Genomic DNA, 19,243 nt, shown 5'->3' on the forward strand with positions numbered 1-19,243 from the left:
AAATACGCATTATTTTCTTCACAACCATAAATGGAAAATAATTCTTTCTTCTGTTTACTTTACTGTGTCAAACAATTAAAAAAGTCTTCCATTTTACACTTCCAAAATTGATTCTCTTTTTTACTCAATACCTGACTGTGATGAAGCCACTAGTAAAAGCGATTATTTTATTCAAATACACTAATAGCATGTTTGGCTTAGCGTTTGGAGTAGGATTCTCGCGTCCCAATGTAGTGTTACCGTGGCTTTTATGAAGCTGGAAATTCCAGCTTTAGGCTAGACGTACGTTTTTTCTCCCCCCACCGCTATTCCAAACACGTAATAATTTCATCAGAGGGGTAGAGATACATATTTAGAAAACTGAAAATTTTAGTTGTAATTTGAGAGTGATTGTTACGTTACATAAAAGTTTAATATATCAATTCATTTTGGCATTCATCACAACATTATTAACAGGACATAGATTATCTTTTGTAACATGCAAAACAAAGAAAAATATCAATTAAAACCATATAGTTGAAACAGCTAAAGCTCAAATATTTCAACCAAAGGGCAAGAGCTAGTTTCACCAATGTCACATTATTGACTAGCTGAACAAAACTAAGGACAACACACTTGAAGATTATCCAATCTATCCTCGCATGAGCTCAGTACCTGTGGTGCAGCTTCTCCTTTTCCACGAAGTGCATAGCATACCTGCATTCGTATGAGATATTAAACATTCACAGGTTAACCACCAACTGCGAGAGATTGATATTTTTGACTACGTGGCCCAGATACATAATACAATGCTAACAGGGAACTATAAAATAAATTTCCGTTAAAAATAAAGACACTGCAAATATACATCAACTCACACATAATGTTCACAGTTTAGGGAGAGAAAACCTTGTAAACACAATTAAAAAAACATAAATACATACACTTTCCCTTGTACTCCAAATATATCCTTTTCCCAATTAACATTTCATACATCTAATGTCAGAATGCCAGAGGACATCATTAGGTCCGATACTCTGATACCAAATAAGTTTTGACTCTACACAATTGCTTATTATTTGCTACCTAATGCTATTGCTCGCCATGTCATATTCAACTCCCATATTCCTGGTATTAAGAAGAAAAAAACCATAGCTACTACAACTTTGCCTATTCAAGAAATCCCCTTCTATTATCACAAGTGTATACTTACATCACCACTAATGTCCCACAATTTTGTCCCTTTATTTAACCGTTATATATCACTATACAAAAGTCAAAGGTTGAAATACATTAAAACAAAAGCCTCCACTTAATATTTGGATCTATTTTGGAGGGGGAGTGTCGACAAATTAAAATTATTTTATGATACCATGTGAATGCTATGTCGTAAATAGGATAGACCAAAAGCTGATTTGATTATGGTCTTGCCCCTAACCAAGGGATTTGGTTGTGCTCATTAAATATATAAATAAACACATTGAAGGATACTTTTGCAAGCATTCCAAATTCAAGTATGTTGAGACAAGATAAATTCAGAAAACCATACTGTCACATTCTTCTTGACACAACACACAAACACAGAGACGTAGATGACATGCCCATATAGAGATCATTGAAGTCCATTCAAAATATTACTCAAAGTCTACTTCCCACTTCAAGGCCTCAAGATGAAGCAGGTTTTAGTTTTCAATATTCGATACCAAAACAGAGGGAAAGAAGAATTTCTGCTAATACCTAAAGAGGATACTAATCTAATCCATTGAAAAGCATACCAAACTAAGGACATCAATAATAGCTTAAGTGAATGCAATCACATGTATAAGTGCCGGACACCGTACACATCTTTAAACTCAATTATAAACAAATCTTTTACAAAATCAAATTCATTTGAAACCAACAAAAGTTGACCACAAAAACACACCAAATAGAATCATAACAAGCAAGTTGAACAACAAACACAGAGCAACAACCAATCACAATACTGTTCGATTCAGTATTCATTCAAATGAAATTTTCCCTTTCTCCTAGCAATTCAATCCTAAAAAAAATATAAACACAAAGCACAACAGAACAGAGGTAAAAAAAAAATTGTCATTGGCTTCAAACATGTTTTCTGAAAAAACACAAAGCCAGCAATATTAGATGACATTAACAAATTATATGATCATTTATCATGTTAATATGTTAACTCTTCAAAAAATATTTTATAGTGTCCGTAATTTAAAAATGAAATCTAAACCCTCCCCTCCCTTCCCCTCCTAAACCCTCCATCCAAACACACCCTTAGTAAATATGTTGTTGATGAAGGGCCATTCAGAAAACCATACTGTCATATTCTTATTGACACAACATGCAAACACAAAGAGACACATAAAATGCTCGAATAGTTATTATTTAAACCCATCCATCGAGAATATTTTTGGAAAACTAATTCCGACTTCACAGCATCAAGATGAAGTAGGTTTTAATTTAAAGTTTTCAATACAAAAAAACAGCTGCTAACAATCAAAGAGATCACCAATCCATTGGAAGCATAACAAACTAAGTTCATGTCTAGATCTACAGTGGAAAAAATGAAGTGATTTTCGTATGTTTAACACAAACTATCAAAATTGATTTTGCTTCCAAATCAATTCAGTATTCATTCAAATGAATTTTTATCCCTTTCTCCTAACAATTCAATTCTATAATCAAAACAAAAATCAACAAAATCCACAACCAAACTCAATCAACAAAAATTATCAATAAATAGATCTGACTAAATCCCTAGGTAAAAAATAACTAAGATCCAAACCATTCAAAACCACAAAATCAAATCTAGCTTGTAACAACAACAACAACAATCTTCATAATGATTAAATTGAGAAAGAGAATTACGAGTAGGTGCCGACGACGGGAACAACTAAGAGAAGAGCGCTAATCCAATTTTCGGAGACTTTGTGATGAATTTTGGTGGGAAGATCCTTCCACAAACCGGGCATGATTTTCTGCTGGAAAGGAGAAAGAGCATACACAACGGATTTCACAGGCACGATGTTTTTACCCATCTTCCACAATACTCACTCTATTCAACAAAGACGCTAAGGAATGAATGAGAATGCAATGCGAATGAAATGAAAGCAATACCCTAAGCTTATTTCTATTTGGTTTTTTTATTGGACCGGGTTTGGTTCTTTCCTTTCTGACTCCAGTCCAATACGACGGCGTTCTTCAAGTTTCGATTCTTTGTCTTATTTTTAGTTGGTTCTTTATTTTTTTATTTTTTGTATAATTGAATATTATGAAGAAAAAAATCAATTAAGTCTTTTATTTTTACAGTACAAAGTACAACGATATGGTCCATTTTTTTTTTTAGTTGGTTCTTTATTTTTTATTTTTTGTATAATTGAATATTATGAAGAAAAAAATCAATTAAGTCTTTTTATTTTTACAGTACAAAGTACAACGATATGGTCCATTTTTTTAATTGTGAAATGATTCCTTGAAAAAAATATTATATAAAGGTGTTCACAGAAAAATCGAAAGGCTTAATTGGATTTTTTTTATATATTTAATGCTTAAAATATATATTTTGATCTAATCAAAATTTTAGTTTTCATATTTATAAAACCATTTATTTTGGTTTCATATTTTACATTTTTTTTTTGGTCAAGTAGCCTAGTGGCTAGAAAAATTCACTTTTAAGATGAATAAGTGGGGTGTCCGGGGTTCGAACCCCGGCCCCTGCACAAATTGTGCATTATCCCTTACCAAATGAGCTAAGCTCACGGGGACTTACATTATTTTTAGTCCCAATTAGTTTTGGTAATTTATCAGTTATACTAATGACGTGGCAAAAACTCACAATTTCAATCAATTCAGACAGCAATACCATGAACTTGACTTTGTTTCTTCTTTGAGATAATCGAACTAACAAGAAGCAATCTCAATTTATATGCTAATAAGATAAAATAAGATGATTTGGAACCTTATTAATAATTTGAATGACCTTTGGTGTAGAATGGGTTTGGAAAATTGGCGTTCAACCTTATGATTCTTCTCTTTGGAAAGCCTTGGCAGGTATTTGGGATGATTTTCATCGTCACGTGTTTTGGAAAATTAGGGATGGTCGTAGTACCAATTTTTTGCTTGATAAGTGGCCTCCTAGTAATGAATCTCTTACATCTTTAAGCAACCAAGCCTATGTGGATACTACCCTTTTTTGTTAGGGATGTTCAGACTTCTTCGGGAGATCGGGACATTGTTTTTCTAACGAACAAATTGTCAGCTGATATTGTTATTCGGGTTATTGTGTTTTCGCCTCCTATGGATGATGATGGCCTAACAATATAGGATAGGGCGGAACCAATACCTACCATTTCACAGTTCAAAATGTGTATTCCTTTCAGCATCAAAATTGTCTAGTTGTGGAGGGTGACTAGAAAATCCTTTGCAAATGGAAAGACCCACATCACATTCAAACATTTATTTGGTTGGTTGTGCATGGGCGTATCCTTATTAACATTCGAAGGAGTAGACGAGGTGTTGGGATCTCTCGTACTTGCTAGTGTTGTGGGAATGAAGATGAAACATGTCTTCGTGTGTTTCGTGACTGCATTCGCGCAACTCGGGTATGGCTTCATATTGTTCCTTCTAGTTTTATAAATAATTTTTTTCTTTTGATTGCAGAGATTGAATTTTCAATAACCTCAACAGGAAATGGGTTGGGACGAGTTGCTCCAAATGACATACCACCTTCATGAAAAATTGCTGGCAATTGTGGAAGTGGAGGAACAAAACTACCTTTGAAGCTTATTTCCAGAGGCCAAACAACCCAAATTTATTGATCAAGAGTTTCGTTAAAGATATTGAGGACTCTAACTTAGATCATCTTCATAATGGTCCTAAGTTGAAGGAAACTATCTACATAGAATGGATGAGGCCGCAAAAAGGTTGTATCAAGCTTAGTAGTGATGACGATGCTTGCAAGGATAGGGAATAGATTGTTGGATGCAGGGGTCTTTTTCGTGACTCAGGCGGTAGATGAATTAAAGGCTACACTAAAAAGATTGATGTGTATAATGCCTTACATGCTAACGTATTCGAACAAGTTTGGTTTTCAAATTTATTTAACTTCTTAAACCAAACTTGTTCGAATAAAATAAGGTTAAATTTCCTTCTATTTTTTCCTTTTGCCAACGTAAGGTTAAAATGATATTGTGAAACAAGGTGCATGGTTTCTTTAAACAAAACAACTAAGCTAAAAGTTAAATTGGCTAAAGAGGTGTCGGTTGCTAGAAAACTCAATTATAAATCTAAACTATAATAATTGAACCTACTAGTGGTAATCAAGACATAAGAAAAAGAGAACAAAAAGCATGTTGAGTTGCAACATGTTTGTGAGGTTTTTTTTTTTGTTTGTTTGTTACAACATTTTTGTGAGGTTTAGAAAGAGAAAGAAAAGTCTATTGAGTTGCAACAAACTAATAACAAAGAGGAAGCCAGTGTTAGAGAGAACATAGCGTCAGAAAATAAAATAGTATTGTGATAACAATCCTCTCTTACAGTTCAACAATTTTAAACTCTCAACGAGTGCATGATTTTGCAAAAGGAAAATGCTCTTTCCCACAAACAATGTTGTCGTAACAATTGTCATAAATATTGTATATTTACCGTCAAAAAATAAGATTGTATAGTAGAAAATATATATCAACTTGGAAGTAATGCACAATTTATTCATTTGTGAGTAAAATTAAAATAATATCAAATACACAAAATAAAAAGACACTTTTTTATCTCATAAAAAAATATACTTTTTTAAAATATATTATTTTATGCTAAAATGATAAAAGTAGAGTATTTTTTTTTGATGAAGAAGAAATTAAAAGACAAGAAAAACAATCTAGCCAATCTGCTGCCTAAATACCCCAGAGGTATCCGCAAACATGATGATATCCAATTGAGGAGGAGGAGAAGTCCACATCTTCAAGGAGTCGGTATTAGTTGCACCAAATTTAGCCAACCAGTCAGCACATTCGTTCCCTTCTCTCAAAGTATGACTAAATGAGACCACCCATGGAAGAGAAGAAAGCTTCCTAATAAGAGAAAGCAAAGTTGCATGAGGATGAAAATCCTTTTGTTTAGTATCAACAATAAGATCCAAAGCTGCCTGAGAGTCAGATTCCATGATGATAGACCTGTAACCAAGATCCCACGCCAACTGAAGACCCTTCCAAATAGCTGAAAGTTCAGCCAACAAATTAGTAGCTCTTCCACAAGATCCGGAAAAACCATGAATCCAAAACCTGCATTACCAGGATTACCAAAAGATGATCCGTCCACATTGATTTTAATAAAGTAGCATCAATATTTTCACAAATACCAGAAGGAAGCCAAAGGTTTTGCATAGTATAAATAGGCATAGCAGTCACAACACTTTTTGCCAAGGTAATTCGTCCTGATCTACTTAGTAAATTCATTTTCCAACCCGTCAACCTGCCATTGATCTTGTCTAGGATAAAATTGAAATCAGAATTCTTAATTCTACCTGACATCATGGATAAAAGTAGAGTATGAATAAGGAGAAATATATTTTCTGAGAGGAATATGAAGAAATACTTATGTAGTCGCAATTCAAATAAAAATCCAGGATATAAAGGAGCTTCTGGCTACCAGAAATTTCTCTATCCATCATACTCTTAGAGAAGGAAACTAATGTGTGTATTTCATATCTAAGCTGGGGCCTGAGAGCTTCAACAAATGTTGAGTTTACAGTCCATACTTCTCCTTCTTGGAATATGCTTCCCCTTCTCAGGGTAGACGCTGCGAGATCACTCTTCATGAGGATATAGTTCTTTGTTTTTCTTTTTTCTGTCTTTCGCTTTTTGTTGTTTGATTAGCTTTGTAAGAAAAAAACTTCAAATAAAAATCATTTGGACACATTAATAAAATATATATCATTTCCTTTCAAAAAAAAAATAAAAAAATAAAATATATATCATTTGATTATTTTTTTTTTTTGAGAGGATAGATCATTTGATTATTTTAAAAGTACATATTATTAACATTTTTCTTTTATATGTTTTTTTTCACTCGTGTGTGTATGCCAAATTGATTTTATTAAAACAAATGTAATTGGTGAATCAAGACTTTAAGCTTGTCATTATGGTGTTAAGTAAATGGGGTTAGGCAGAAGAATGGAGAAGCTGGTACTCCCTCCGTCCCATATTACTTGACCTATTTAGAATATTTGCACTATTCATGTACCATGCTTTGACTCTATTTTTCTACTAATATATAAAAACAAAATATAGCATATAAGATGTTGTTAGATTCGTCTCGATTAATATTTTCAAAATATCAAATTTTCGTAATTTTTTCTACTAGATTATTAAAGAAATTTAAGTTTAAAATTGTGCATTGGCATACGTGACAGAGTCAACTAGGTCAAGTAATATGGGACGGAGGGAGTAGTAAACTAGGGACATGATAGACCCCGCAATGAAGAAAAGAGATCTAAAATAGCATCACTTTGTAGAGACAATCATTAATAAGTCAAAGCCAAAAGATAATTTAGTTTGGCCGGTAATAGTCACGGACAACAACTTCCACGTCTACATTAATCTCAAGGACCCTACGATTAGACATTATCCTTATAATATGGCTAAATAATGAATCATAGTTTCATTGTGCTCAGTAAAGTACACACTTGATATATGACATTTCTTTTCCACACTATCTATTTATATATTTTTGTAATGGCAGTGGATTTGTTGTGACCGTGTGTTTGGAGAGATCTTTACAATTTGTAACGTCGCTATTATCATGTCCCAAGGCTCTCAAACGCACGGTGGCAGTGATGAAACGCCAAAACAAACACACACTTGGTGAGAACCACGGTTTGATCTTTGCTAATTAACCTTGTTAAAGAGAGGCGAATAGTTTTAAGCATTGTCTATGCACCCGATTAGGGATTAGTATCATAGTCCATTCAAAAGATTGAAATTTGTGGATATACACGGAATATAAAGTTTCTAATTCATTTTTTATCTTTTGTTTTTTCCTTTCAAATTGGTCATTTAAGTATTAAAACTTTCGCATGGTTAAACTTTCTATTTGTCTCAAATTAAACATTCCTTTAGGTAATAAAAAGTGTTAATTGTGTTCTTGTTTTAATACTTAAATGACCAATTGAAAAAAAATAAAAAGATAAAGAATGAATTTTATCTTAAAATTTTAAATTAAGTTAAATTAAAGCATTATTTTTGTAAGTCCAACTTCAAAGCAATGTTGTGTGATACTGATATCTACATACATTAGAGAAATACACACACTATCAACAAACGGGTTCCACTTTGGTGCCATTAATGGCACCAATGGCATCATCCAATTCCATCTCCACCACACACACACATCACACACACATCCCCACGCGGACCCACACACATCAATGGCCAGGATCTCTGCTATGGCACCAATGGCACCATTTCTAAGTCACTGAAGTATTTCCCTCAACAAACATGTCAAAATATAATAAAAGTAATAACTGTGTTAATTATACAATTCTTCTAGTGCAGTTGAATGTGACAATAGACATATATGCAGCATATAAACTATCAACCCCTTCTCTTTTCTCCAAATTGGCATCATATCATCAATGTCTTCTCATTGCAGCTACACAGCATTTACATTACATACATGAAGTAATTTCAAATGCAACAATTTCTTAATGTAGAGAAAGACTATTGGTCAGTTTTGGCTCTTTTTATCATTTCATTAGAGGTGAATGGAGAGAGACTACCACTCAGTTGAGGACTCTCTTCTCTAAAACTTGAATTCAGCATTGCAAGTTCTCTAAGTTGTTGCCTCTTGTAAATGTCTTGTGACTCATCCTGCACAAAAGAATAACAAAGGAGAGTTAGAAATAATTTGGCACAAGAATGGAATTTACCTTAGAGTTTAGTTTTGATACATTGCCGGTGTAAAGCATTTTACAACCGTATTGATATCTTGACTATATCGAGTTTGTGTTTTTTTTTACTACATGAGTGTAAATTTCTAAAACAACGAGTTTTCCAGGCTTCCACTTAGAGGAATTGGATTCTCGACAGTCACATAGTCACGTAGTTGTTGATCTCAGCTGTTAAATGAAGATCAAAAGACTTATATTTCAAGTTACATTTTAAAGCCGGTTTGGTAAAATCAAAATATTAGTCATCCGATCTTCATTCAATAGCCGAACTCACTTGACTGTGTGATTGCACACTTTCCCTTACCGCAGGAAATCCAAGTCCTCTTTTAACTTCGGAAAGTAAAACAACATATTTAGCAATACCTTGCATGAAAATGCAGATTATAATGGACAATGTGTCAACAGAAAAAGAAAGTGAAAAAAACTGTTATTCATATTATTGAAATTACAAGAGAGATGAAAAATATAAATACCACAGGTTTGAGTAGCTCTTCGATGATTTCTTGTGCTTGTCTCAACCTTAAATCAACAACATTGACAGGTAGCTCAGCCTCAATCAAAATGTGCAGTGGTTCATTCAAGTGCTCAAATCCTGGCCTTCCCCTCAGCAACTCTTCCTTTAGATTATAACAAAATAGGAATGAAGTAACAATTACAAGAAATATTGTTTGCGCAAGGAGAAAAAACTAACACAAATCAAAAGAAGGTTTGAACGAGATTAGATTTGAAAACAGGTTATAAAGAGTGGCGCTTCCACCTTACGAATTTGGTTTTATGATTGAATTTATTTGATACCAGAGTCTATCAATTTAGACCATTCGTAATATTATCTACGCACCAAGGGAGAGAAAATACCTTATCGAAGTCTTTTATTGAACCCTTTCCTCTGATAAATACGCGGCAACCAGTAGTAGCCTCCACTCGCTTCAGCGAATTACCCCTTGGGCCAAGAAGCCTCCCAACAAAGTTGAACTGAAAATATTTCATCAAGTGAATTCCTAACTGTGAGAGTAGAAGAATGACACCGAGAGAATTTTACGTGAAAAAACCGTGTACAGTTCTTGATGTTATTTTTCTACTCTCGGACATATGGTAATGAATATGATCTCTCAATTCATAACACAGAAAAATTGATGAGATATGTGATCATATTAAAAATGCATTCAAATAATGTTACAAATATCTTACAGTTGGATGGTTATCATGAGGAATATCCAAGCGCAACATCTTCTTCACAATGTGAGAATTTGAGACTGCTGGTGCTCTTTGCCAATCCACATTTAGCCCCTGATGTAATATTGAACTTAATCTCTTAGCAAATTTAATGATCAAAGGGTAGAGATAACAACATAAATGAATGAATGAAAAAGAAATGGAAGGGGAATATTGATACATAATAGAAGAATACAGATCAATGGATCAGATACTATTTTACAATTTTTTACAATGGCTTAACATTAAAAATGTAGCACCTTTTATTCTAAAAGGCGTGTCTGACACTAACACGTATGATTACATTCAAACTATTACCGGTGCATAGAACAGAAACAATGCTTACTTCATGCGACAAGCTGTTCCATCCGGTGAAACTTGATGTAGTGTCTAAAGAAGGCATAAGACTAGGCTTGACACTGCCAAACTGCACTCTGTCATAGTCACTAAACCCTTGGTTCTGCATCAATCCACTCTTTCCAGAAGCCCTTAAAATCTCTGATAATAAAGTACTACATTAATATATAAGAACAGACATAAAGTAGGAAAATTTCCAACTAAAAGTAGTTAAATATGAATTAAACTTTAGTACTAAGCACATCAATTTATCAACAGATAAGTAACTTCACTTCTGTCAAATATATATATAGGAAACTAATCATTTTTTCATAAAGATAAATACAGTTTAGTGCATTATAAATGATATAATAGTCCTCATAACACAAATATGAGATACTATGCCAAGTTATTAAGAAAACTGAGTTTATGACCAAGCCTGATTCAAGTAACATAAAAAGTGGAATCAGTTACTTAAAACAAATACAACAACAAAATTTAAATTTGTCCAAAATAAAAAACCTTTAATATATGGATTTAGAATAACCAACCTTGATTTAAGAGTCTAGTACATAAGGGTAGGACTTGCATGAAAGGTCCAAGCTTCTGATATTCTGCTACCAACTCAGTTAAGTATTGGCTATAGAAAACATAAATAAGAATATGCAACCAAAAGTTAATTAAACTCATCACAACATATACATATAACTATTTTTGGTCTTATCTCTCCAGTTCTCTAGAAGATGACTCTAGTATTCCGTAATTCGTCAGAAGGTCCGACAATAAATTCGACTTAACCATTTGAGTTCAATCGCTTGGTTACATACGAATAAATATTATTCTAAAAGTTACTATTACTTGATGAAAATCAAAATTTCAATAACAAATATCAGAAGAAGAATTATAGTACATATACATATACATATACCTATCAACATCAAAATTGCTTCTCATGTTTATATTTGGTGAATTAGCCCTTGCTGTTCCTGGTGAGGAAATCTGATTGTTGTACAAACCAGACATCAATTCAACACAAACAAAAAAAAAAAGGATTACACTAAAAGAGTATATAGAAAATTCAAAGGGATTAAGAAAGAACAAAAGAGATGTCTGAGAACAAGGGTGTGGCCTCAAAAATCCTGTTAAGAAACATAGAATCACTTCACAGAAACTGTGTTTGATTGATAAAAGAGAAGGTAGTGGATGAAAAGAAAGGTCACAAAAATAGAAATATAGATAGAGGGCCACCTTATATGTAAGTAGATTAGTAGTAAAAGCAAAGCCTTAAAGTGTGTCTCTCTCTATTTGTTTATCTATCTAACTCAGTTATTGTTGTTTTGTTGACTTCTGTTACATGTGATGTGTTGTGTAGCTGTATGTGTATGTTTTCAGTTTTACTTAACAAATTGAACCCTCAATGAGTAGTTTCTTTCTACAAAAAACTTACCAATCAACAAGTATGGATTAAACAACTTAATTAAGTGCTTATAGTATAAGCGTTTATTATATAAGTGTTCATGTATAAGTCAAACTATTGTTTTAAGCTGTCATGAAGAGCTTATGACAATAGGTTGAAAATAACTCATGGATGTGTCATAAACTATTGTTCTAGAGTCTCCGAAAAAAGTCCGGCAAATATTTATGGACATATTATTTGGATTAAAAAAAATCAATATGACGTGGATTTTCAATATGTCCACATGTGATATGCCACATCATACGTGACTTGGATACGTCATCAAAGTTGACCCTAAAATAAAGTGAGGGATCAAAAGTCAGAAAAATTAAAATAGGGGTCAAAAAGCCAGATTTTTAAAATAGGGGTACAAACTACAAAAATTAAAAATAACTGAAAGTGCATTTAAGTCTAATGGAAAATAACGTCATGTTTTTTTAGTAGATAAACGAAATTACGGTAGTCATTAGATACTCACACATACATGTGGAGAAGTCGGAGTTGAAAACGCGATCACGGCTCCGACCTAATAATTTCAATATTTTTGCCAATTGATCTAGGACTTATGGACAAAATTACGTTATGTTGTTATCATATAAACTATACATAGTTTCATAGAGTTACTTCGAAGAGCTTATTGAACTAAACTGAAAACAACTTAAGACGTGTCATAAATTGTTTGCATTAGTTCTCATAAACAATCTCAGAAATATTTGTGACGGTAAATAAACTCAAATAAATCAATTAAAATTGATCCAAGAAAGAAAAGAAAGCTCTTCTAACACTCTTCAAATTTCAAATAAATAGCAAAAGGCAAAGAGGATTTGGATTGTGAGACTTCTAAGCTAGAGAATAGTAATTAAAATGATAAAGCAATCATGCATGCTCCAATTAGGGTGTGTAGATGAATTTGGATTTTAGTAATTAAAATGATAAAGCAATCATGCATGCTCCAATTAGGGTGTGTAGATGAATTTGGATTTTATTCTGTAAGTTGCAAAGAACAAGTATAGAGGCCACTCCTAAGGATCAACGTTGCCACCATATCATGATCATATACATTATATGAAGTATCATGATTGTGATTCATAGATTAGTCATTGTTAAATGACTGTATATATATTTTTTATATGATTATAAAAAAAAAAATATCCGTGCTTCATTCTCCCTTTTTTGCAAATAAAAGGGATAAATCCAAAAAGAAAAGAAAAGAAACTAAAAGCCTCTATGAAAGCAACACCATGATCTATTAATAAGACATTCATTAGAAATAAAAGATGGAGAAAACTCAATTTTTTGACACCGTTGTCCAAAAATATCAAATAAAAGAGGGGATGAAAGATTAACGTAAATGTTTATTTTGTGAAAATATTTTCTATTTATATGAAACTCAATTAATTTTTTTTTGGTACAAGAAACTTATGTTAATTCTACTTGCTTGTATAGAAATAATAGACTCCATTTTATCAAAAACGAAATAATAGATTTCATAAATGAAGAACATTATACATTTTTTTGGAAACAATGAAACTGAAAAAAAAAACATTATTTTCATTATTTCGAGAAATATACCATCCCTAATTAGCATTTACATTCCTTCTATTACAGTTTTTTTTTTTTGGTACAACCTTCTATTACAAATTATGCTTGTCTAAGTAGTAATTATAATTAATCATGACAGCTTAGTGGGCGCTGTTATTGACTACTATCAAAACCAACTTGCTAACAATATTTGTTTTCAAAACAACCTGTCACTCCCATTCTTGTCTCACTCGAACCACCCAACTGACCCACTAAAATAATTCTCTTTTTATCGAAGCTTTATAGGCTTCATTGCTAGGGCCCTAACAATATATACTATATAAACATACATTAATAAAGAGTGGTAGGTTGATTTTATTTATTTTTAATTTTGATCGGAGTGATCAGAAAGGTGGCATCAATCGAGCAGTAATATGTGGAAATGCGAAGTGTTGCTATTTTATAGTTACAACCCACAAGAACAAAGAGTGAGAGGTATTGAAAGGATAAAAATTGTGTATCTTGAGCTGATACCTTTAATAAACACTGGTTAGTAGTCGTTGGACATTGGTGAGGGGTTGTTACCATCAATGTCGAGCTGACATCCATTGTAAGCTGTTGAGGCGTTATAGAGTGAAAAATCTCAAGTTAGTCTATTGATGTTTATCGGAAGAAGATGATCCAATCTAGTGTTTTGGGTTTCAATCGAATAGTGCGTTCGATCCTGAGCATATTTAAGACGATCCAATCCAATGCTCCGAGGTTCATTTTTTGTTATTGAATTAAGGGCAAGGATTAAAGCCCGCTAGACATGTTACTTATAAATAAGGAAAAAAATTACTTTATGTTCTTTTTTATTGCATGGGTCTTTTAAAAGCATTGTTGGATATTATGTCTTATGTTGGTGATAGTAAATGTAATGTGAGATACAAACAATACACTTAATTTTTTTTTTTTTAATGAAACATGGGTAGAATTTTTTAAAGAAACTATTGATGTAACTTTCGGAGAACGACTCATGTTAAATTATGAGCATTATTCCCAAATTTGTTGTTATCCATGCAAGAATTAAAATTAACGCCAAGAAAGCTTAGATAGAAAACTATTTTCTTTCTTAAAATATATCTTTAATTTAAGCCCTTTCATTAACATTTTATAATAGCATAGAGATGTTAAAAATTTACGTAGATGCATATGTCATGTTAAAATATCAATTTGAAGACAGAGGGAGGCATAGGATTCCCAACACTAAGCCTATATATATATGAGGTGTCGTACATAACTTGCAGGAAAATGAATGGCAATATGTGCACGTTGGGCCAACATCTGAAGCAAATAAATCCAAAGATATGTCACACGATTATGAGAATCGTTAGTGTTCTACAAATTCTGTTTTTTCATTAAAAATACTTTGTAGCTTATAGACAAAAACAAAATACTTTGCAGGTAATTGGTTCAAATTGTTAAAATCGAACTTTAACTAGTAAAAACGTCCGATTTCACACTTTTAAATATGAATTTCGAGTTAAATTGATAGTAAGATCGTATTTAGGTAAAGTCGAACCAATCTCAATTTCATCATAGTTAACACATAGTAAACCCTCTGAATTAGGAGAAACTAACTTGATTTTACTCAATTTTAATGAAATTAACCCCCTTTTTCTATAGTTTTAACTTTAAACAATTTTAAAAATTTATGAAACTCTTTTTTTGGATATTTTTTTTGAATGTTTTTATGATTGAATGAGGTAATTTATATAGTTTGATACAAGTTTATGAACATAACACTTTAATATAACAATTTAATATATTTTTGCTTCGTAATTAAGTGAAAATTTTAAATTGTTGATACCATTGATAATATTATATAAATGTATAAAATAATTTTAATACCAGGTAAACTTGTAAGAGTTTACTAGGGCTGGCAATGAACCGAACCAACTCGACAATAGTTCGGAACTCGATTCGACAATTAACTCGTTGAACTTGGTTCATGAACCAAATGAGCCGAACTTGAGCTGAAAATTAAGTTCGTTAAATAAATGGGCCGAACTTGAGCAGTATATAGTTCGACTCGGTTGGTTCATGAGTTGGCTCGATAATATATATACATATTTATATTTATTTATTGGTTTAGTAAAATTTAATAAAGTGCAAACTTAAATATTAAAACATGAAATATCTAATTTATTACAACCTTCCTCTCATATTTAAGTACTTGTTTTTTGAGAAAATATTACTAATTTAATTAACAATTAACAATAATTATAAGAAAAGAGAGAAAATAATTAACAATTAACAAGAATAATTACAAGAAAAGAGAGAAAAAAAGAAGCTAATAATATACAAATGCAGGCTTAGGCTTTTAAGTTTTAACAACGCATATGTACTAAAATTTGTCCCACATCGGTGAGTTCAATCACATCAGTGAAGAAGAGTTATTATAAAGAGAAGCATAAGGGCATCGCAACATTAGTAACTATAAGGTCGTCGCTTTTTTCCTGTGGTCTTCAACTTCCATAATTTAATGAGTTCAATTTTTGTTGTTTTTTTTTTATAAATAAAATCAAAAGGTCAAAATATATTTTTTGACAAAAACAGAAAAAGAAACTTTTGAATTATGTTACTCGAGCAAACGAGTTGAACCTAACGAGCCGAACCGAGTTGTTCGTGAACTTTAAACGAGCCGAACAAGAGTTAAAAAAATGGTTCGTATCGAACTCGAGTTTCGAGCCGAGTCAATTTTTATCGAGTCGAACCGAGCTCAGATGAATTCGACTCGACTCGACTCATTTCCAGCCCTAGAGTTTACGAGTGGGTTAGTGTAGGGGTGTTCGCGGTCCGGTTTGGATCGGTTTTGAGGTAAAAAATCAACCGATCCAAAATAAAAATCACGTGCGGTTCGGTTCGGTTTGGATGATTATGTTAAAAAAATCCGAACCGATCCGATCCAAATATATGCGGTTTAATTTGGATCGGTTTTTGGATATCCAAAGTGTAACATGTAATTTTTTTTTAATATTAATATTACTCATACACAATAAAATAATAGGTTTGATACAAAACATGACACAAATTTATTAAAAAAGTTAACATTACACAATGAAAATGATTGATTATAATTGAAATAGATGAAGTAGTAATAATATAGATTAAATTAATGCAATATATAAGATTAAATACCAATAAACAATATATTAGTGCAATATATAATACTAATAAAATAATAAATAAGTATAAAAATTTACTTTTGCGGTTCGGTTTGGTTCGGTTCGGTTTTGAAAAGGCAATCCGAAATCCGATCCGATCTTAGCGGTTTTTCCAAAACAACATCCGAACACATCCAAAAATATTCGGTTTTTTGCGGTTTTCGGTTTTTTTGGATCGGTTCGCGGTTTTATTTTGGATCGGTTTGGATTTGAACACCCCTAGGTTAGTGTATGTGGTTTTCTCTTAGTAGGCAGGGGTGGTTTGGTGTGGGATTCATGTGTTGTTACTAGTGTGGGTGACAAGCTTGTGGATGCTTTTATAGCTTGGTTTGAATGGGTTTAGTTTAGTTTGGTTTTGAACTCTGCTCTTTACCCAAATTGTATTGCTCATTCCCAAAGTAAATGACAATTATGCCCTTACGTAAGTTAATTCACGCTGCGTGAGTTAACATGCGTCAGTTATAACGTTAACGCAACTTAAGTTGCGCAACGTGACTTAAGTTGCGCAACGTTACTTAAGTTAGTTTAATAGCAACACAGAACACAGAACCTCCATTTTCAACTTCTCCAAACACGAAAATTTCACTCACAAATCTAAATTTCACCATTCTTGCTCCAATCAAACCGAATTTCGTCCACAATATCAAGTAAGTGATTATTATACTACTTCTTTGCAGTTTGTACTGGCGCATGTTAACATGCATAGGGGTCATGCTGTTTTATCTTGGTTTTTCGGGTGTCAAACATTGATTACGTTTGAACCTTTTTAACCGGTGATATCTCATTTTTTCTTGGGAAGGGAAAAAATAAGCAAAACCCTTGAGAATCGAGGTCCGGGAGTTGTTTTCGCTACGGGAAGGTGTTAGGCACCCATAACGACTATAGTAACCTATAGGAACCGTCTTTAATTTCTACGCGCGCGCTTTATTTTTAAATGCTATTTGAAAGTGATTATTTGAACCTAAGAGTTTCTAAGTGAAGAATTGGAGGGAGAAGAAAGTGTTTGGATTTTTATTTTATTTGAATTGAAGGAATTTTGTCCTTGCCTACGTACCCGTTTAAGGGATCAAATCCACCGTAGTTCTCTTCCAAAAATGTTTTTGTTTTCGTTGGTTGATTTTAAGTTGGAAAATTGGAGTTTTGAAGAATGGAGATTGAGAGGCCTTAAAGGCATGAGAATTTAAGAAAAGGTGAGGTTTGATTAGTTGTTTTGGAAAAAAAAAGTCAAGCATGATTAATTTTCATTGAAGTTTGATTAAGAAAATAAAAGAGAAAATACAATGGGATTTTGGATCCCAAGGTTTTTTAAGAAAATGATTTGAGTGAAGTTTGTTCAAGTTTTTTGGAAAATTGATTTTTCTAAGTTGTAAATCCTAAGCATTCATCTAAACATACAATCCTAAACATACATCTAAACATGCATATCCTAGCCATACATCTAAGGTGTGGTGTGTGCATGTGTCAGTGCTTGTGTCGGTGTACATTATTAGAGTCCATTGTCTTTATTACATCATACCCTAGATACATGCTATGGTCTTGCAAGAAATTTAAAGGCATAAAGTAAAATATTACAAAATTCCTAAGTTTTACATTCTAATTTTTGCATGAAAGTTAAAGTGTAAGAAAGTAAAAGCCAAGAATGTGAGATGGAAGATGAGATACTTATGGGATGCATGAAACATGAAATAAAAGGATTAGTAGAATAAGGCATGATAGAATAGAAACTAGAAGCAAAAGAAGATACTAAAGAACTTGACAAAAGGTAATGAAATTTTAACCTAGAAGTAGCAAGATGCACCTAAAATTTACCATGACATTAAGCCAAGTATATGACCTATAATCCTCATATCATGTCAATTTGCTAAAGGTTTTATCACATTCAATGATATGAGAAGAACAAGAACATATTCAAGTCAAAAATCATGATGCATTTTATGCATATTTGGCATTTTATTCACAAACATAACTTGCAAGCCAAGCAATTAAACAAAATCCACACACATGCAACAAAAGCACATACAAACAGTAGCTAAAACTTCACAAAATCACGTGGTAATGGATCACAAACATTTATTAAGAGATTGGAACTAAAATCAAGCAATTTTCACAACTTTTTTAATGCAAAACATCACAAAATAGCAAGAAAATCAACACATTATTTTTTCCAAGTTTTAATATGCAAAAATCATCACAAAAATACCACAAAACTATCAAGAAATGTGTATGAAAATTTTTAGAATTTTTAAAGAATTTTTAGACACAAAAACATATAGAAACTTCACAATTTTTAACAAAAATAGTAAACAATTGACAAGAAAATACCACACATTTTTAATCAAGATTTAACACATGATAACATCACAAAAATATCAAGAAAATGATCAAGAACACATAGGAATTTTTCTAGGATTTTTATCAAAGCTTTTGAACACATAGGGGTGCAAACAGCAAGAAGCAGTATTGGAATAGCAACAAAAACACAAGAGTACGGAATCCAGTCAGACTGAAGCCCAGGCCCAAGATCCAACAGGGATCTGGACTATCCAAACGCATCAGGGGCGTTGGATTGATCCAGTC

General features: G+C 32.4%; 2 protein-coding genes across 4 annotated transcripts; both read right to left on the reverse strand.

Annotated features, from left to right (window-relative positions):
• Positions 1-351: 351 nt before the first annotated feature.
• LOC146923552 (cytochrome b-c1 complex subunit 8-like) lies at positions 352-3,092 on the reverse strand. The gene is made up of 2 exons (XM_085708712.1): positions 2,860-3,092; positions 352-696 (listed from the first exon to the last, which is right to left on the reverse strand). Exons 1-2 carry the CDS (start codon positions 3,027-3,029, stop codon positions 648-650), a joined length of 219 nt encoding a protein of 72 aa, XP_085564838.1. The 5' UTR covers positions 3,030-3,092; the 3' UTR covers positions 352-647.
• Positions 3,093-8,473: 5,381 nt separating this feature from the next.
• Positions 8,474-11,954, reverse strand: LOC146923553 (KH domain-containing protein At3g08620-like). 3 transcript variants are annotated; one of them, XM_085708716.1, is made up of 8 exons: positions 11,928-11,954; positions 11,409-11,479; positions 11,032-11,120; positions 10,491-10,642; positions 10,121-10,219; positions 9,788-9,904; positions 9,406-9,549; positions 8,474-8,852 (listed from the first exon to the last, which is right to left on the reverse strand). In XM_085708716.1, exons 2-8 carry the CDS (start codon positions 11,432-11,434, stop codon positions 8,703-8,705), a joined length of 777 nt encoding a protein of 258 aa, XP_085564842.1. In that variant the 5' UTR covers positions 11,435-11,479; positions 11,928-11,954; the 3' UTR covers positions 8,474-8,702. The 3 variants fall into 3 exon arrangements, with proteins under 3 accessions (XP_085564842.1, XP_085564841.1, XP_085564839.1); XM_085708715.1 differs by lacking the exon at positions 11,928-11,954 and adding an exon at positions 11,729-11,766; XM_085708713.1 differs by lacking the exon at positions 11,928-11,954 and having other exon boundaries at positions 11,409-11,700.
• Between the last annotated feature and the right edge of the window lie 7,289 nt (positions 11,955-19,243).

The sequence above is a fragment of the Medicago sativa genome, chromosome 5 (assembly GCF_051527215.1).
Source record: "Medicago sativa cultivar Bolivia chromosome 5, Bolivia_mono, whole genome shotgun sequence".
In the NCBI taxonomy this organism is placed as follows: domain Eukaryota; kingdom Viridiplantae; phylum Streptophyta; class Magnoliopsida; order Fabales; family Fabaceae; genus Medicago; species Medicago sativa.

What these genes read in the sequence shown, in the direction of transcription:
- LOC146923552 (XM_085708712.1), bottom strand. Translation starts at nt 3,029, where the DNA reads ATGGGTAAAAACATCGTGCCTGTGAAATCCGTTGTGTATGCTCTTTCT. An exon ending in CCCGTCGTCGGCACCTACTC is followed by an intron (nt 697 to 2,859) that starts GTAATTCTCTTT and finishes ATACGAATGCAG; the next exon opens with GTATGCTATGCACTTCGTGG.
- LOC146923553 (XM_085708713.1), bottom strand. Translation starts at nt 11,503, where the DNA reads ATGTCTGGTTTGTACAACAATCAGATTTCCTCACCAGGAACAGCAAGG. An exon ending in TACTAGACTCTTAAATCAAG is followed by an intron (nt 10,643 to 11,031) that starts GTTGGTTATTCT and finishes CTTTATTATCAG; the next exon opens with AGATTTTAAGGGCTTCTGGA. An exon ending in CAATAAAAGACTTCGATAAG is followed by an intron (nt 9,550 to 9,787) that starts GTATTTTCTCTC and finishes TATAATCTAAAG; the next exon opens with GAAGAGTTGCTGAGGGGAAG.